We start from the raw sequence: 18,391 nt of genomic DNA, 5'->3' as shown, positions 1-18,391 counted from the left end.
ACGCATTTAAAGTTTTTTTTTTCTCTACGTTATAAGATAATGGTTAAATTACAATTATGATAAATCTATTTTTCTATATAAAATTTAATCTCTACTTTAATTTTTAAAATAATTCGGCACCTCAACTTTTTCAATGATAGTCTAAATACGTTATTCTAATTAAATGTTGGCTTGAATTTTAAGAATTGCTAACATCACTAAAATTCTTTGTTAATTTTTGGTCCATTATAATGTCATTTTTTCCACATAACTATCAAGTTAATATTTCTTTTAATTTTAAAATGTTTTTAATAATGTTAACCTAAATTTTTAAAATAAAAAAGTAGAGACATTAAATTCTTGAAAATAAAAATATAATAACTAAATTCCAAATATATAAAATGTACAAATACTTGAAGCATATTGTAATATTTAAACTTCCACTTCACAATTTAACCCAAAAAGTTTAACCCTTTACAAAGCTGGGCGGAAACAAAACTAATATTAATAATAATAGCATTTTTATGTTTATCAAACAACTTTTTTTAAGCCATGATAATTTTAGGGAAGAAGTAATATTTAGTCTTTAAAATTGACAATTTTATTCATTTTAACCCCTAATTTTTTATCCACATTAATATAAAAAAAACTATTCAATGAAATCTAAATTCATAGATCAAATCGGAAAATATAGGGGAAAAAATTTAAAGGCTAAATTAAAAAAAAACAAAAATCAAAAGCGAAATGTTACTCCATCCCAAAATTTTATTAAAAAAAAAACAAAATGAAACCTCCTAAAGAAAGTGAGCCAATAACCAACAGATGTTACATGCAATTATAAAAAAAAACGCATATTCAAACCATAATTTCTTATAAAACAGTTATAAAAGAAATACAAATTAACATCCCCTCACTTAACTGATAGAAAAAAAATCTCTCTACAGCAAATGCAAAATTCAAAACAGATGAGCCAATAAAATTGTTGACCACCAAACCATGAAAGTATAATAACCATCCATACCAACTTTAATCATAAAAATGAACAAAAACCTTAGAAAAGCCAGAGCTACCCAATCTCTATTCCAGCATACTTTCTTTTTTCTTAAACAATCTCACTTCTTGACAATGCCTAGAACTATCCATAACTCCTCCCCAACACATAAATAGGAGAATAATACACTTCAACGCACTGGAACCCATGTCTTCCTGCATTGGCAGCAATACCCATACTAATCGAATTAAGACTTAATCAACCATTTCGGCACACTCTTTAGACAAGCACAAAACAAATAAGGAATAAAGATGGCACTAAACCCTCCAAAGTAAACAAGTTAATTTATTTACCATGCTCGAGTGCATGTGCATAATTGCGCTTTAACCTTCACATTCTTTTTTTGTACGGGTAATTTTGATATTAAACTCTATATATAATTATCGACGGTACCATAAAACTGGTTTACTTGACAATCTACACATCATCATCATTATTATTACTACTATGAAAATTATCCTATATAGGAGCCAGCTGAGATTTAAGCAAGATGATGATGACTTCTTCGCAACATCACCGCCTTTTAACCTTTCAACGGTGAGTTAGGGAAGGCTAACCTGCGAAACCCATTCATTCCAACATACAAACACTAGCAATTAAGGGTGTGCTTGAAAAATAAACTTTCAGAAAGTTTTCTGTTTAAAAAGAATCCAAATATGCATGCAATCTATCCAAATAAACATTTCATATTCTTTATTCTAAAAAATAAATATTTTATCAATTCAATGATTAAAAGATTTAAACATGAGTGTTCGATAGTGTTAAACCCATAGCTTATGTCATGAGTTGCGTTGTATGCATGGTAGTAATTTACTCTTAAAATAAAAATTTTGAAATATAATAATGATACATGCCAATATAATAACATGACATTTGAGTCGTGATGTATGATTTGCTCATACTAAAATTTTTATTTTGACATATAATAAAGATACATGTAAATATAATTTAATTAATATTTATAATATACAAACTCATTCATAATTTATTAATCAATAAAAATATATATAATAGCTATTAAAAAATGAACATTTTTAGTAAAAACCCCATCAACTATAAATATAACTATAATGAGTGATAATTATTACACTTAAATATATCTAATAATATTTTTATACAAAGAAAACCTTAGAGGGAGGAGTTACAAATTTTGAGAGTCCCTAATTGAGTTGGTGTCACCCTCAATTGGGTCACTAATTCAATAATTTTCCATAATTAAAAAAGTTATATTATTCAATGGTATTTTAGTCTTTTTTTTATTTTAACAAAAACTAATTAAAATATGCATATGGTGATGTTTGAACCCACAGATATCTACTCTTTTTTATACAATGCCTAGAACTACTCATAACCCCTCCCCAACAATAGGAGGATAATATGCTTCAATACACTTGAACCCAAGTCCTCTTTCACTAGCAACAATGTTGATGTCAATCGAGCTAATACTCAATTGGTATTCTCTAGACATGTTTGACTTAAAAAGAGTAATTACATTATAATTTCCTATATCATGTTTGGTAATATAAATTGTAATTACAAAACTGCACAATTTAAATTCTAAAAAATATTAATTATTATAAAATTATCAATTGTTACTTCTCTTTTTGATGCAATTGGTAATCTGTTGGAATATTTTGTTAAAATATTAATTATTATAAAGTTATCAATCTTTTGTAACGCAGAAATTTTGGGGTTTTATCAGAATCTTCTCGGCACAGTTGATTTCAATGTTGTTGAGTGTTCAAATTCTTTGCTTCAAAAGTTACTGCCTAAATTGTCTAGCGATGCTCATTGTGTGTTGACTAGTCCTATTACCAACGAGGAGATAAAGGCAACTATTTTTGGGTAGGGGAATGAAAAAGCCCATGGTCCTAACGGTTTCACAGCTTTCTTCTTCAAATTTACATGGGGTATAATGGGGCCTGATTTTCTTGACGTTCAGTATTTTTTTGCATCCTCCCCTCTCTTAGCTGCCTTTAATGCTACTTCAATTTCCTTGGTTCCCAAGTGTGATAATTCTGACTATGTAAAGGATTTTTGGCCTATTTCTTGTTACAGTACAATTTATAAATGCACAACCAAGGTTTTGGTTACTAGAGTGAGTCTTTTTCTACCTGCTTTGATTTCTAAAAGTCAGAATGCCTTTGTTAGAAGGCGTAGCATCACTAGTAATACCATGTTGGCTCATGAGCTAATGCGAGGGTATGGTAGAAGACATATTTCTCCTAGATGTGCCTTGAAGGTTGATTTTCAAAAGGCGTTTGATTTTTTGCATTGGAGTTTATTGCTTTCAGTGCTTAGAGCTCAAGGGTTCCTTGAAAAGTTCTTGAAGTGGATTGAAATTTTCTTAACTACTCATCGGTTCTCTGTCTCCCTTAATAGAAGCCTTGTGGGTTTCTTTCGTGGGAGGAGAGGTATTAGGCAAGGAAACCCTCTCTCTCATTACCTCTTTGTGCTTGCAATGGACGTGTTATCTAGGTTATTGGATGTTGTTGCCACAAATGCTTTTTTCAAGTATCATCCTAAGTGCCTTCGACTGCGATTGACTCATCTCATGTTTGCCAATGATCTTTTTATTTTTTCTAGGGTACTGTTGATTCAATGGTTGGTGTTTATTATGTTCTTCAACAATTTTACTTACTTTCTTAATTGCAACTCAACGCCTCCAAAAGTGAATTTTTTGTTGTTGGGGTGCCTTAAGAGGAGTTGGCTCTCACGAATTCTTGTACAGGGTTTAAAGTTGGTAGGCTACCAGTGAGGTACCTTGATGTTCCTTTTGTTTCTTGAAAGTTGTCTTAGTCTGACTATGCTACTTTAACCAATAGGATTGTTAACAGGATTCAAGGGTGGTCTACAAGCACTTGAATTATGCTAGTAGACTGCAACTCATTAAGGTTGTGATCTTTAGTGTGCAAGCCTATTGGAGTCCTCAATTTCTAATGCCTAAGAATGTCCTCAAGAAGGTTTGTCAATTTTGTCTTAGCTTCTTTTGGAAAGAGAAGGTTGGCTCGGGTTGAGAGCCTCATATTTGTTGGAAGGTGATTTTTTTACATAAATCTGAGAGGGGGCTTGAGGCTAAAAAATGTGGTGGAATGGAATCAAGCTTATATTTTGCAACTTATCCGTGCCTTGCTTGCAGGAGAGGGGTCTCTTTTGATCACTTGGGTTAGTGAATATATGTTAAAGGGTAGGAGTTTTCTGGATGTAGCTCCTACTTCAATGAGTAGCTGGATTTGGCAAAGGATGCTTAAGTTGAAGCCTTTGGTTGCTGCCACCTCTCAACAATTTGCTAATGCTAAAGTGAGTACTTCTAGATTGTAGGAGGCAATTAGAACTCATGGTTTGAAGGTGGAATGACACTGTTTGCTATAGTTCCCTTTACATATTCTTGAACATTCTCTTATTGCTTGGACGGTCATTCTTAATAGGCTTCCAACCCGGGATCGCTTGCTTGCTTTTGGGATTTCAGTTAATACTTGTTGCTTTTTTTGTATAGATGCTATAAAGAGACCTGATCACATTTTCTTTCAATGCAGTTTTTTAAGGAAGGTGTTGCAGTCAATTTGCACATTTACTCCATTCATAGGTGTAACAACTCAATTTTTTAGTGGTGTCAGAATAGTGGTTTGAGGCCACCAAATTCGGTGAGTAAGCTCGTAAATTTTATTATTTAATATTTACGAGTCAAATATGGTTTTAAAATGATTTTTGAATTAGTAATTTGTGTTTTAATAATAATTTAGGTGAAGCAGTTTTAGAAAGTGAGGTACCAGGACCTCGTTTCTATAAATTAAGTCGTAAATATTTTTATAAATATTTATGGAGTGTTAATAAGGTGGTATTAAAGTTTTGTTGAAAAATTTTAACATTTCGATAGTTAATTAATTAAAAAGAACTAAATTAAAAAAGGTACAAAACTTGCTAATTATAATAATTAAGTGATTAAATGGCTTGATTAATAAAAAATGGAGGACTTAAGTGATAAATATGCCTAAATTAATGGATGAGGCGACATATGAATAAAAAAATAAAAAGAAACAATGGCAAAATTGTAATTATATTGAAATTAAATAAGACAAATTGAAATTGAAAAGCATTCTAGGCTTTTCTTCTCTAATTTTTAGTTTAAAACAGATGAGGGAGAGAGCTCAAGCTGGTTGTTAATATTTTTTCCTCATGTGAGTTCAATTCTTACCCGTTTCTTGTAATTTTTATATTTTTGAGATTGTTGCAATTAGGTCCAACTAAATCTTAGTTTTTTTATTTTGTTAAAGATTTTGGATGTTTCCATTAATGAATCTATATGATTTTTTATGTTAAATGATGAATTTGAGATATTGGTTGTTATTTAAAAGTATTTTGTTAAGTGATTTTGATGAATTTTTCGATTATAGACTAAATTGTTGAAATAATAAAAATACAAAGGTTTGTTGTGAAATTATTGCAAAAATGGGCTGTATATAATGCCATGAATATTTGTCTAGCTTGTATTTGTATTTAAAATGGTTAATTTTCATGATTTGGGCTCAAGGACTAAATTAAATAAAAGTAAAACTTTATGGGCAATTTTGTAAAAATTCAAAATGATCAAATTGCATGAAATGAATTTTTTTTATTGTCTAAATTAATAAATTGAATGAAATTATTATTTTAGATCAAGATCGAGTGGAAAATCGAGAAAAATAAAAAATTACCAAAATACCCCTAAACTTTGGTATTTCTGCAATTTAGCCAGGTAAGTTCTTGTAACTAAATTGTACATTTATATGTTTTAAATTTAATATTATTGTGTCTGATTTGTATGTTTTCCATGAATATTATTAATCACTTATTCAACAAGTACCAAGACCCATTTGAACCTTAGAAAATTAATGGATATAAATGACAAGTCATTAAGGGTTCCCGATTGGTTGTGATCCTGCATGTGTTGCGGGCACACCATAGCTCTTATGAGTATCCCGCTATTTGGCTCTCACGAGCTTCCCGATACTTGGCTCTCACGAGCTTCCCATTATTTAGCTCTCATGAGCTTCTCGATTAATGGCTCTCTCTTGAGCTTCCAGTTATATGGCTCTCACGAGCTTCTCGATATATGGCTCTCATAAGATTACCGATATTTGGCTCACATGAGCTTCCCGTTTATGGCTCGTATGAGCTTCCCGATTATTGGCTCGCAAGAGCTTCCCATTATATAGCTCACACGAGCTTCTCGTTACATTGCTCGAAAGAGATTCCCAATTACATGCTCGTATAGGCATATCTATACTTGAATTGACGGATTACAGATTTGTACACTTCATGTGTACTACACGTGTATCTCACGATATTCTAATGGTTCAACGTGCAATGTTCTATTACGAGACAATATGAGTTCGATACGAACTAATATTGGTATATACATGAAATATGTGGAAATGATAGTACGTGATATATTGATATATTGAAATGGATGTTATATGTATATGAAGAAACGGAAAGAGAATGATATGTATCATGACATGTACATATGTGAATATCTTTGATATGTTGATACATGGAAATTAAATTAGTTGAGATGAGTAATAAACTCAAGTGTGACATGTTGAGAAAATAAGTTTATCAATGCTGAATTTATATGAAATATGTTCAAGTACACTAATAAGTGTTGTTTGATGCTTAGGCAAGTGCCAAGCTATTGGTTAAATGGTAATATGTTTATTTATATATGATGCATTGAAAGGGTAAGTACTCAAGTGAAAATATGCTAGTGCTCATGAAAGAGCGGTAAGGTTTAAGTTATACAATTTCTTATGAAATGACTTATTAGGTGATTAATTCGAAAAATGCTATGTTTAAATGCATTAGCTTGTGATTGAATAATATGTTTATGACTGGTATGTTATGCATATGGAATGAGTGTGGAAAGTAAAGAAATGCAAATGAAAAAAAAATTGGATGAGTTAAAGTTGTTTAAAATCCTACTATGCTAGGAATAATATGTATAAGTGATGCTGTGGATTTATTCATCTTGTGAGTTATTGAATATAACTTCACGAGTATTGCGGTATCAATATTGGATTATTCTTGATATGTATAAATTTCATATTTGAAATGAATTGATATGATTAAAGTTTATACGATCTTACTAAGCATTCATTGCTTACGTAGTTGTTTTATTTTACTTTCCAGATTATCGGAAGCTTGATCGGGTTGGAAGCTTGTCGGAGATATATCACACTATCTATCATTTCTATTGGTACTTTCAGATGTTTTGATTTTTGTTATAATGGCATGTATAGATAATCTGGCTGATGTTGGCCTATATGTATTTTGTTGAGATTAGCCACTTATTTGGCTTGTGTTTTGGCACATTTTGATTTGTGCATATTTGTCTTATATGGTTGATGTGTGGTTTGGTTTATGGTTGTATGATGAAAAGTAAAATGTTAGCTAAATGTGCATTTTATACATGTGATTTGGAATGTGATGAATTTATCATGAATTGGTACTTTAATATGTAAGGCATATATATATATCTAAATATGTTAGTATTTGAAATACATTTTGGCACCAAATGGTATGTTTTGGTAGGTATGACTTGGTTTGAAATAAAGCAAATTAGTTTGGTAAACCTTGGGTACAAAAATGCATATAAGTTAATTATACATATGAATATATTGAATGCATGAATACACTTATTTTGGCTTATTTTGGACGCCTAATTATGGCTTGTTGATATACGTAATGTTGATTGTAGGTTGACACCAAATTGGGTGAGAAATGTGGCTTGTAAAATAGTCTATTTTCGTCCACACAGGCAAAGACACGGGCATGTGTCTTAGCCGTGTGTGGCACATAGCCAGGTAACACGGTCGTGTCCCTTGTATCTTTTAAAAGAATGCAAGTCAGTGAATTACACGGCCTTAGACACGGGCGTGTCTCTTGACCCAACAGCCGTGTGACCCCTGTAATGTTAAAAATATTAAATGTTTCCGAAAAATTTTCTGAGTTTCTGATTTAGTCCCGATTTGTTTCTAATGTGTATTTTAGGCCTCGAGGGCTTGTATAAGGGACAATATGTTTAATTTTGATTGGTTTCTGACATGTATATTATGTGATGTGAAATATTTGAAATTTATGTCTATTTGTTCTGTAAACTCCGGTAATGTTCCGTAACCCTGTTCCAACTACGGACTCGTGTTAGGGGTGTTACAATAGGGCTATGGGAACTTGAAGGCAAGAGTTAGCTTGGGCAATATTGAAATTTAAAAGGAAAATCTTTACTTGTTGCTATACTCAAGCTTGTTTGAAGTACATATTTGTATGTGATATGGAGACAGAGGAACAAGAGATATTGTGGTGCATCTTTCTTGACTGAAGATGCTATCTTGGTACAGGTTAAAAGAGATTGTGTGAGCTCGTTTAGGAGGAAAACCAATCAATAGAATTGGTTCCTTTAATACTTAACTTTGTGCTTCTTGAGGTATCATTGATTAATTTATTTGTATAGATTAAAGTTATCGTACAATATTTTTTTGTTCTTTTGTAGCAGTTTAACTGCTTTCTTGAATTAATGAACAACATCATTCAGCCAAAAAAAAATTATTATAGATGTAAAGCAACTACTATAAAAAATTCAAAAATTTAATAGACAAATAAGATTATAGAAAAAGTTCCCATACTAAGAATTTTTAATTGTCTCATAAATACTATTAAAAATCTATGGCCTTTTTTTTACAATTTATTTAGATTATAACAAATGTTATCGATTCATGGTTCTCTAAGTAAGCTTTTTATGTTATGATTATAAGAATGGCATAATTTTTATTTTAATTTTGAATATTTATTTAGAATAGTAAATATATCTAAATAAAATTTGAGTTTTTTAATTTGAGTTTTCTTTTGACATACATATGTAATATTCTATTCCAATATCTAATATATTTTAATTTTAAATTATAATCCTTTATTAAAATATAAAGCTTAAAAAAGATATTTTGAGTAATTTTAATATTATTCTATTTCTCTAAAACATTATTTTAACCAAATCCAAGCCTGTGAAATGTAATCCTTCTATCATGGTAACATGTCTTTCCAACTTTATATGAAATAATATACCATGGTGGCAAAATGCAAGGAACTCCAAAGTAATAGTTGCATGACTAGGGATTTATGTATAAGAGTTGCATGACTTACCCCAATGTGAGAGAAATGTCATGGCTATTATTATAGGGTTGAGTTGGATTTTCAGAGCTCCCAACATGAGCAATCGACTCTGATGGTTGGACGTGGACCATATGAGGTAAATTCTCCATCTACCAAAATTAAATTTTATATGTCAAATGAAAGCTGGAAACAAGTTGTCTAAATTATCACTAACACAACTCACTTGCTGTTTCAATTGCTGATTTTCTTCCACCAGTTCTGCTTCCTTCACATTTACAAGAATCAAGTATCAGAGATCATTTAAGCCAGGCAGATTATATATATAAGCATAAATAAACTGGATATATATGAATGCATCGATATAATCTTATATAATTTTATGTTATTCACATTATTCGTTTTTATTATATTTGGACGTGACACAGAACATTAATATAATATGAATATCTAAATTTATAAAATTTATGGTAACCTATAAAAATAAATAAGATTAAAAAAAGAAATCTTTAATTAGGAAGCTATAAGCAGCAAAAAAACTATAGTAAAATATTCCATATTTCTTATAATTCAATACTAAATTATTCCTTTTTAAACTATGAAACTTGAACAAAATCCAATCAACTACTGTTGCAATATATATCACCTTCATCTTGAGGGTGCTGATTTCTTTGAAAAATCTCTCATCCTGTAACACAAAAGCTTTTTATCATTAGTTAAAAGGGACAATGAAGGGTGAGTTGAGATGGAGACGGAGATGGAGATGGAGATGGGGCTTTCAAGAAACCTTTGTTTCAGTAACTCGTCTCAAGCCTCCTTCAACTAGTTTTTCCAGGTGCTTTAATCCTTCATAACCTAACCCTTGGAGCTCCTCTCCCTTCAGCTGTCTATTGATGCATGAAAGGATCATTGCTCACATACATAATACACATACATATACAGGAAACTGTAAGATTTACCTCAGTTGGTGGGTCTTTTCAGCCATTTCCTTGCTCAACATGGCACACGTGCGACTCTCAACCTAAAACAAGAGGTCAGCTTCATCAGCATGAGAGGGTGCAAACTACAAGACAACAAGAACAGAAGTTCAATTGTAACCTGCAGTCCATGACATGGACTGGTGACCGATCTGTCGATGCCTTTTCCTGACTGTTGATTGCGCCTTTCAATCACCTCCATACTGGGGATAACAATTCAATGGCACTGAATCAATACCCTCCACTTAAAAAAACTAAGAATAAAAATAAAAATATGCAGATGGTATATGTTTGGCTTACAATAAAAGAGCAATTTTCTCAGTATTTTTCTAATCACATATACATACATATAAAATAATACACATATATTAAGAGGAAGAACTAGTTTTGCAAATATAGTATTCATCTTGCTCTAGTTCGGGGTTTGAGGGTTTCTTGCCAGTAACAAATATAACTACATATAGTAGTCATCTTGTAAAAGTGAGGACTTTTGAAAAAGAAATGGTGAATAATATATGAAGTATACAGAGAGAGGCTAGGGTTCCACTACTACAAACTTGTTGATGCTATGTCCAGAATATAATTTTAATATTAGAAAAATAATAAATTAAAATTTCACTATTAATATATCAAATAAAATAACTGAAAATGACATGTATCTACTTAGATGACATTCATGCAAATCTAGAATGTAAACTTGTTGGAGCCTTACCCTTATTTGTAACTATTATGTGAAAAAAAAATTAATATGATTAATTTAATTGGTGAAGAAAGTATCTTATAATGTATTTTATTGGACTTGGATAATGTTAGTAACCTTTTAGGGTTTTAAGTATAAATAGCATATATATATTTTTTGGTAAGTCTAATGCTAAACATATAAATATACATAAAAATTTAAAGGGTAAATAGGAGATTGAAGCAATAGAATTAACAAATGGACAATGATATAAACAAACAAGATGCATAGACATGTATATATAATTAATTTGTAATGATACAATTTTTAAATATAAAAGATGAGAAATAAAATGACTTTTTATTAGAGAGAAAAGCATCTCTTTATTAACAAAAAAAAAAACACCCTTCTCTTTCAATTTCTAATTTTCAGTCTTATAGACTTTTGGCCATTAATAAATTGAGGCTAGTAATATATATATATATACACATCTAAATATACAATTTCTTATAATTCGATTGCCAATTCAGCTAAAAAGGAGATTTTAACTTCGAAATTTTTCCTTGTTCAAGAAAAGATCTTGTTTGATTTACATCCCCTACGAAATCTTTTACATATTAGTAAATTATATTGTACTTTATATATATATACAGTGAAATAAAAGAAACCAAATTAATAGAAAAGGGAGGTACAAAAGGGATAGCGTCCATCTATCAATCAATGGATCTTGATTACCAAATGCCATATGAAGTCCCTGTAAAGCTCATATGCTATTAATGTTATGATGATTCCATTAATAACATCTCTTGTTTATTTGGGATTGTAGTTTTATCTCAAAACCTAATTAGTTTAACTGGATGGTTATTTACGAAGGGAATTTCTTTTGCTGAAAAATAACAGAAGATATTAAGTGCTAAAATCAAAACCAGTAAGATCAAATTAACTAGTTAATTACCTGGTAGGATCCTTATATTTTATGATCATGTGGCGAGAAACTAAGGTGTCAATAAAACATTGCTAAGAAGATTTCAATGATGGGAATTTCATAGTGAAGTACTTTTTCAGTTTAAAAACAAAAATGAAGGGTAAAAATTATCAAATTGTTATTGTTATATTAGCCATAAAATAAGGATTCAACAAGATTCAAGAAAACTAGTATTGAAGAAACTATTTTGAATATAAATATAAGATTTCAATACATTTGTTGCGGAAAGGATCGATTCGAGAACTCCGATATGACTACAAGTAAATTGACCGGAACGAAAAATAAAGTGAACACAAGGATTTACGTGGTTCGGCTTTAATGCCTACGTCCACGGGCAGAGGCGAAAAGAAATTTCACTATAACAAGATGAAGATTACAAGTGTTTTACACTCAAGACACAACCCGAGAACCTCACAACTCTCAACCCCTATAGAAAACCCGAAAGCTAAAATCCTAGCTTTCAAAGAACAAGCTTTGCTCTCTCTTGTTTGGGATGATTAATATGGCTAATGAACCTCTCTATTATAAGAGAGTTCAAGGACATAATTGTCCAAAACTTGGCAAAGATTTGGTGAAAATGGACACCAACACCATCCACTAATCCACTACCACCAACAACCCACTACCAACAACAACAATCCACTACCAATTTTAAGCCATTTCTTAACAAATCTCCACCTTGGCTTGAAATTTACCAAGCTGAACATCATAGTGAATTCCTCGAACTGGATCACCTCTTCCAAACGCCTCTCTGGCGCTAATCAATCCGAATACCTATCAAGTCCAAGCAATGCTTGAACTTATATGCAGGATCACCTTAGTTAACATATCTGCAGGATTCTTCTCGGTACAACCTTGCTGATAACAATGTCACTTGCGTAACATGTTCCCGAACAAAATGATATCTGACATCAATGTGTTTGGTCCGTTCATGAAACATCTGATTTTTAGTCAGATGTATGGCACTCTGGCTATCGCAAAATACAACAGTGAAATCCTGTTGTAAACCCAAACTGCTTACTAGACCTTTCATCCACAATGCTTCTTTCACTGCTTCTGCTAACGCCATATATTCCGCCTCAGTCGTAGATAAGGCTACGGTAGACTGTAACACAGCTTTCCAACTAATGGCTCCTCCAGAATAAGTGAAAACATAACCCGTCAGAGATCTTCTTTTGTCCAGATCTCCAGCATAATCAGAGTCCACATAGCCCGTGACACTGCTAGTGCAGTCACTCTGATCATATACCAAGCATAAATCTGCAGAACCTCTCAAGTACCTGAGAATCCATTTCACGGCCTGCCAGTGTTCCTTGCCAGGACAACTCATGTATCTGCTGACCACACTAACTGCATGTGAAATGTCTGGACGAGTGCAAACCATTGCATACATCACGCTTCCAACTGCACTCGAGTATGGAATGTGAGACATTTGCTGCTTTTCTTCATCAGATTGTGGTGACAACTCTGCAGAGAGTTTGAAATGTGGTGCCAACGGAGTACTCACAGTTTTCGCTTTATCCATGCCGAAGCGTTGAAGAACCTTTTCAATGTAGTTCTTCTGCGACACACGAAACTTGCCCGCCTTGCGATCTCTGTGAATATCCATGCCCAAAATTTTCTTGGCAGCACCCAGATCCTTCATCTCGAACTCACCACTCAACTGCGACTTTAACTTGTTGATTTCCGACATGTTTTTGGAAGCAATTAACATGTCATCAACATACAGCAACAAATAAATGTGCGAACCATCTGAGAGCTTCCGATGATAGACACAAGCATCATAGTCACATCTTGTGTAACCATGCTGAATCATGAAGCTATCAAACCGCTTGTACCACTGCCTTGGGGATTGTTTCAATCCATATAAAGACTTCTTTAATAGACAGACATGGTCTTCTTTACCAGGAACTGTAAAACCCTCTGGTTGACGCATGTAGATTGTTTCCTCGAGCTCACCATGCAAGAACGCCGTTTTTACGTCAAGCTGCTCAAGTTCTAGATCAGACTTGGCCACCATGGCAAGTAATACACGAATGGAAGAATGCTTTACGACTGGGGAGAAAACTTCATTGTAGTCAATCCCCTCTTTCTGAGTGAAGCCTTTAGCAACCAATCGTGCCTTGAATCTAGTTGCTTCAACCCCTAGGATGCCTTCCTTTTTCTTGAAGACCCATTTGCAACCAACTATCTTCTGGTTACTTGGCGGCTTAACCAACTCCCAAGTATGGTTCTTGTGAAGAGATTCTATCTCCTCACTCATAGCAATTGCCCACTGTGCCGACTCATCACACGTGACAGCCTCATTATAACTGGAAGGTTCTATACCAATGGACTCCGCCACACTGAGCGCGAAAGACACCAGATTAGCGTAACGCGGATTTGGTTTGATTTGTCTCTTCGTTCTTCCAGTGGCAATGCTATATGGTTTTTCTTGAGGTGACTCATCTTCATCGGAATCTTGCACCTCAACTTGATCATCCTGGACTGAAGTACCTTCCGTAGGAATTGGAGCGTCCACCTGACACTCCACCTGCTTCTCAACACCGTGATCTCCCATTCTATCTGACTCCTCCTTTTCCCGGGAATTTGTGGTGGATCGAAGCATGGATGACTCATCAAAAGTCACATCTCTGTTGATGATGAACTTGGACGAAACCGGATCAGGACACCACAACCTGTATCCTTTCACCCCTTGGCCGTATCCAAGAAATATGCATTTCTTCGCCCTCGGTTTGAGTTTTCCCTCATTTACATGAGCATACGCAGGGCAGCCAAACACTCTTAAACCAGAGTAATCAGCAGGAGAACCAGACCATACTTCCTCAGGAGTCTTCAGCTCAATAGCTGTTGACGGAGATCTGTTAACCAAATAACAAGCAGTATTAACAGCTTCAGCCCAAAATTCTTCACCGAGCCCAGCATTTGATCGCATGCAACGAGCTCGCTCCAAGAGAGTTCTATTCATGCGTTCTGCAACTCCATTTTGTTGTGGTGTTCGACGAACAGTGCGGTGTCTCACTATTCCTTCATTTTTGCAGAACTCATTGAATTCACCTGAGCAAAACTCCAAGCCATTATCCGTCCGGAATCGCTTGATCTTCTTTCCTGTTTGATTTTCGATCAAAGCTTTAAATTGCTTGAAGTTGATGAGAACCTCATACTTGCTCTTCAGAAAATACACCCAAACCTTTCTCGAGTAATCATCGATAAAGGTAAGCAGATATCTGTAACCACCTTTAGAAATTGTCGGAGAAGGCCCCAAAGGTCAGAATGGAAGTAATCCACTGTGCCTTTTGTCTTGTGAATCCCAGTGCTGAACTTTACCCGAGTCTGCTTACCGAAGACGCAGTGCTCACAGAAATTCAACTTTCCTGTACACTGCCCAGACAATAATCCTCGTTTGCTTAGCACCGATAAGCCTCTCTCGCTCATATGCCCGAGCCGCATATGCCATAACTTCGTGGTGTCAGAATCTAGATCATCTGATGATGACACTCCGCAACACCTGTAACCGAGGAACCATCGAGGAAGTAAAGGCCCCGCTCCAAATTACCACGTATCACAGTCAAAGCACCCGAGAATACCTTGAGAACTCCACCTTCAGCAGAGTACCGAAAGCCTTTCTTGTCCAACGTACTCAAAGAGATCAAATTTTTCTTCATTTCTGGAATGTGCCGAACATCAGTTAGAGTTCTAACAATACCGTCAAACATCTTTATACGAACTGTGCCAATCCCCATGACTTGACATGCGTGGTCATTTCCCATTAGTACTGAACCAGAATGCTTCTCGTATGTTGAGAATGCATCTTTCGAAGTACTTATATGAAATGTAGCTCCCGTATCAAGAATCCATCTCCCACCAGCGTAAGAGTCGGATACTGCAAGAACGATCTCGGCATCACTTGAAGAATCTGCATCAGCTACATTCGCACGATCATTTTGTTGCTCCTGTGATTCTGATTTCTCCTTCCTTTTCGGACAATCTACCTTCATGTGCCCGTACTTCTTACAGTAGTAGCACTGTATTCTCTTCTTGGACTGCGATCTAGGATGGCTTTTACTTGAACTTCCACCCTTTGCCTTGGATCTTCCTCGAGCAACCAAGCCTTCGCCTTCATTGTTTTCGACCACCTTACCAGTGATTTTCTTCCTCAACTCACTGGAACTTAAGGCATTTTTCACCTCCTCTAAAGTCAGGTCATCACGACCGTACATCATTGTATCAACAAAATTCTCATACGAGGGAGGCAAAGAACACAAAACAATTATTGCTTGGTCCTCATCATCGATTTTGTTATCGATATTATTCAAATCCATTATAATGGAATTGAATTTATCCAGGTGCTGGGAAACAGGTGTACCTTCCTCCATCTTCAGGGCATAGAGTCTTTGCTTGAGGTAGAGCCGGTTCGTCAATGACTTCGTCATGTACTTGCTCTCTAACCGGAGCCACAAACCGGACGCGGTTTTCTCATCCGCTACTTCTCGTAGCACTTCATCTCCTAGACATAGCAGAATAGCACTATGTGCTCTTTCTAGCATGTCATCCTTTTGCTCTTCCGAAAGCGTGCTTGGTAATTTATCTTTACCAGACAATGCTTTTAGCAATCCTTGTTGAACCAGCACTGCCCGCATCTTGATGCGCCATAAACTGAAACTATTTTTCCCGGTAAATTTCTCGACATCATACTTAGTCGATGAAACACTTGTAGCCATAATTTGGAACCTTTGAATGAATGATAATATTTTCTTCCTGATGTGAAAGATCAGACAAAGCTGCAGTCACAGGGCAATTCAGAAAATATTATCACTCCTTCAACTACGCTCTGATACCAATTTGTTGCGGAAAGGATCGATTCGAGAACTCCGATATGACTACAAGTAAATTGACCGGAACGAAAAATAAAGTGAACACAAGGATTTACGTGGTTCGGCTTTAATGCCTACGTCCACGGGCAGAGGCGAAAAGAAATTTCACTATAACAAGATGAAGATTACAAGTGTTTTACACTCAAGACACAACCCGAGAACCTCACAACTCTCAACCCCTATAGAAAACCCGAAAGCTAAAATCCTAGCTTTCAAAGAACAAGCTTTGCTCTCTCTTGGTTTGGGATGATTAATATGGCTAATGAACCTCTCTATTTATAAGAGAGTTCAAGGACATAATTGTCCAAAACTTTGGCAAAGATTTGTGGTTGAAAATGGACACCAACAACCATCCACTAATCCACTACCACCAACAACCCACTACCAACAACAACAATCCACTACCAATTTTAAGCCATTTCTTAACAACATTGAATCATTATGAATTTATACTTTTATACAGTTTAATTTCTTGATTCTAAAGATCTTTTCTCAGTCACGGAAGCAAAATCAATACACTAATCTATGAACTGCAGCAGAGATATTGAGAAAGATGAAATTTGAAGGCCAAACATAAACATTGATTATAGTGTGAGAATGATCAAATTAAACCTTGTGCTGAAATAGTCGAAGAGTTTTCCAGTTGCTGAAAAGACTATAAGAGCAATCTCAGCATCGCAAAGAACGGAGAGTTCATGAGCTTTCTTGAAAAGCCCTCTTCTCCTCTTTGAGAAAGTCACTTGCCTCGCCGCAACGTTGTCGATTTTCTTGATCTGAATTCTCTTTCTCGTCATTCTAAAATACTAAAATCAAAGGAAACAAAAAGTAAGTTTGCTCGGGAAATTGAAGGAAAAAGAAAAACTGAAGGAGAGGATTTTTGAAAAAAAGGAAAAACATATTAAAAAGAGAAAAACGCCCAGCTTCTGGGTAATTTATAGCAAGCTGCAGACAATGATATCAGCATAAAAAGGAAAACCAGGAAGAGACCAAATGAACACGTGCTAAGAAATCAAACGTTGTTAATAAGCAAAGATCCTAAAATTTCAAGCAAGAGCTATAAATATAGCTGAGAACCACATAAAAAAAAAACACAAAAAAACAAAAGTCCTCACCTCAAAACAAAATCAAACCCAAAAAAAGAATAAAGTTCTTAGCTCAAATCGAGGAAAATACAAGTTATAAGCAAGTTTAAGAACAAAGAAGTAACCAAAAATGGGATTGAAGATAAGAGAAAGAAATGATAAAGAGCTAAGCAGCACTGTTTTATTTTTTTGCCAAATTAAGCTAACATAACGAAAAACTTTATACAAAAATAACAAAAGAAGAAAAGAATATCAAGTAGGAGCCATTGAATTCAACCTATATATATATTGCAAAAAGAGAGATAATAAGGAAGACGCATGAAGAAGAAACCTACCAATCCAAAGCTCATTTAAAAATGGGAAATGGAAGAAAGTGTGAAGAAGTGAGGGGGGATTCACCAGAATTTATGCTTTTCAGTTTTCACCAATATTCATTTCCCTATTGCTTTCCTTTTTTTTGCCCTATGGAGGTAAGGGTTTGTCGTTTTTGCATAGGGTGTAGCTGACACTCCATAAAGAACCACATACAAAACAGAAAAAAGCCACCATTTGAATAAATATATATGTTGTATCTATATTTGTAATATATATTTAAGTCAGAAGATGTTATAAGTCGATTTAA

General features: G+C 34.1%; 1 protein-coding gene across 5 annotated transcripts; it reads right to left on the bottom strand.

The window, feature by feature from the left end:
• Positions 1-833: 833 nt before the first annotated feature.
• On the bottom strand, positions 834-18,332 carry LOC107908929 (MADS-box protein AGL24-like). 5 transcript variants are annotated; one of them, XM_041087873.1, is made up of 9 exons: positions 18,105-18,330; positions 17,300-17,490; positions 10,271-10,352; positions 10,132-10,193; positions 9,960-10,059; positions 9,819-9,860; positions 9,399-9,440; positions 9,206-9,324; positions 834-1,185 (listed from the first exon to the last, which is right to left on the bottom strand). In XM_041087873.1, the coding sequence occupies exons 1-9, from the start codon at positions 18,117-18,119 to the stop codon at positions 1,161-1,163; spliced, it is 678 nt and encodes a 225-aa protein (XP_040943807.1). In that variant the 5' UTR covers positions 18,120-18,330; the 3' UTR covers positions 834-1,160. The 5 variants fall into 5 exon arrangements, with proteins under 5 accessions (XP_040943807.1, XP_040943806.1, XP_040943809.1 ...); XM_041087872.1 differs by lacking the exon at positions 834-1,185 and adding an exon at positions 1,303-1,587 and having other exon boundaries at positions 18,105-18,332; XM_041087875.1 differs by lacking the exon at positions 834-1,185 and adding an exon at positions 1,303-1,587 and having other exon boundaries at positions 18,169-18,300.
• Between the last annotated feature and the right edge of the window lie 59 nt (positions 18,333-18,391).

This window comes from Gossypium hirsutum, chromosome D02, assembly GCF_007990345.1.
Source record: "Gossypium hirsutum isolate 1008001.06 chromosome D02, Gossypium_hirsutum_v2.1, whole genome shotgun sequence".
Classification (NCBI taxonomy): Eukaryota; Viridiplantae; Streptophyta; class Magnoliopsida; order Malvales; family Malvaceae; genus Gossypium; species Gossypium hirsutum.
This window is presented reverse-complemented; position numbering and strand designations above follow the sequence as displayed.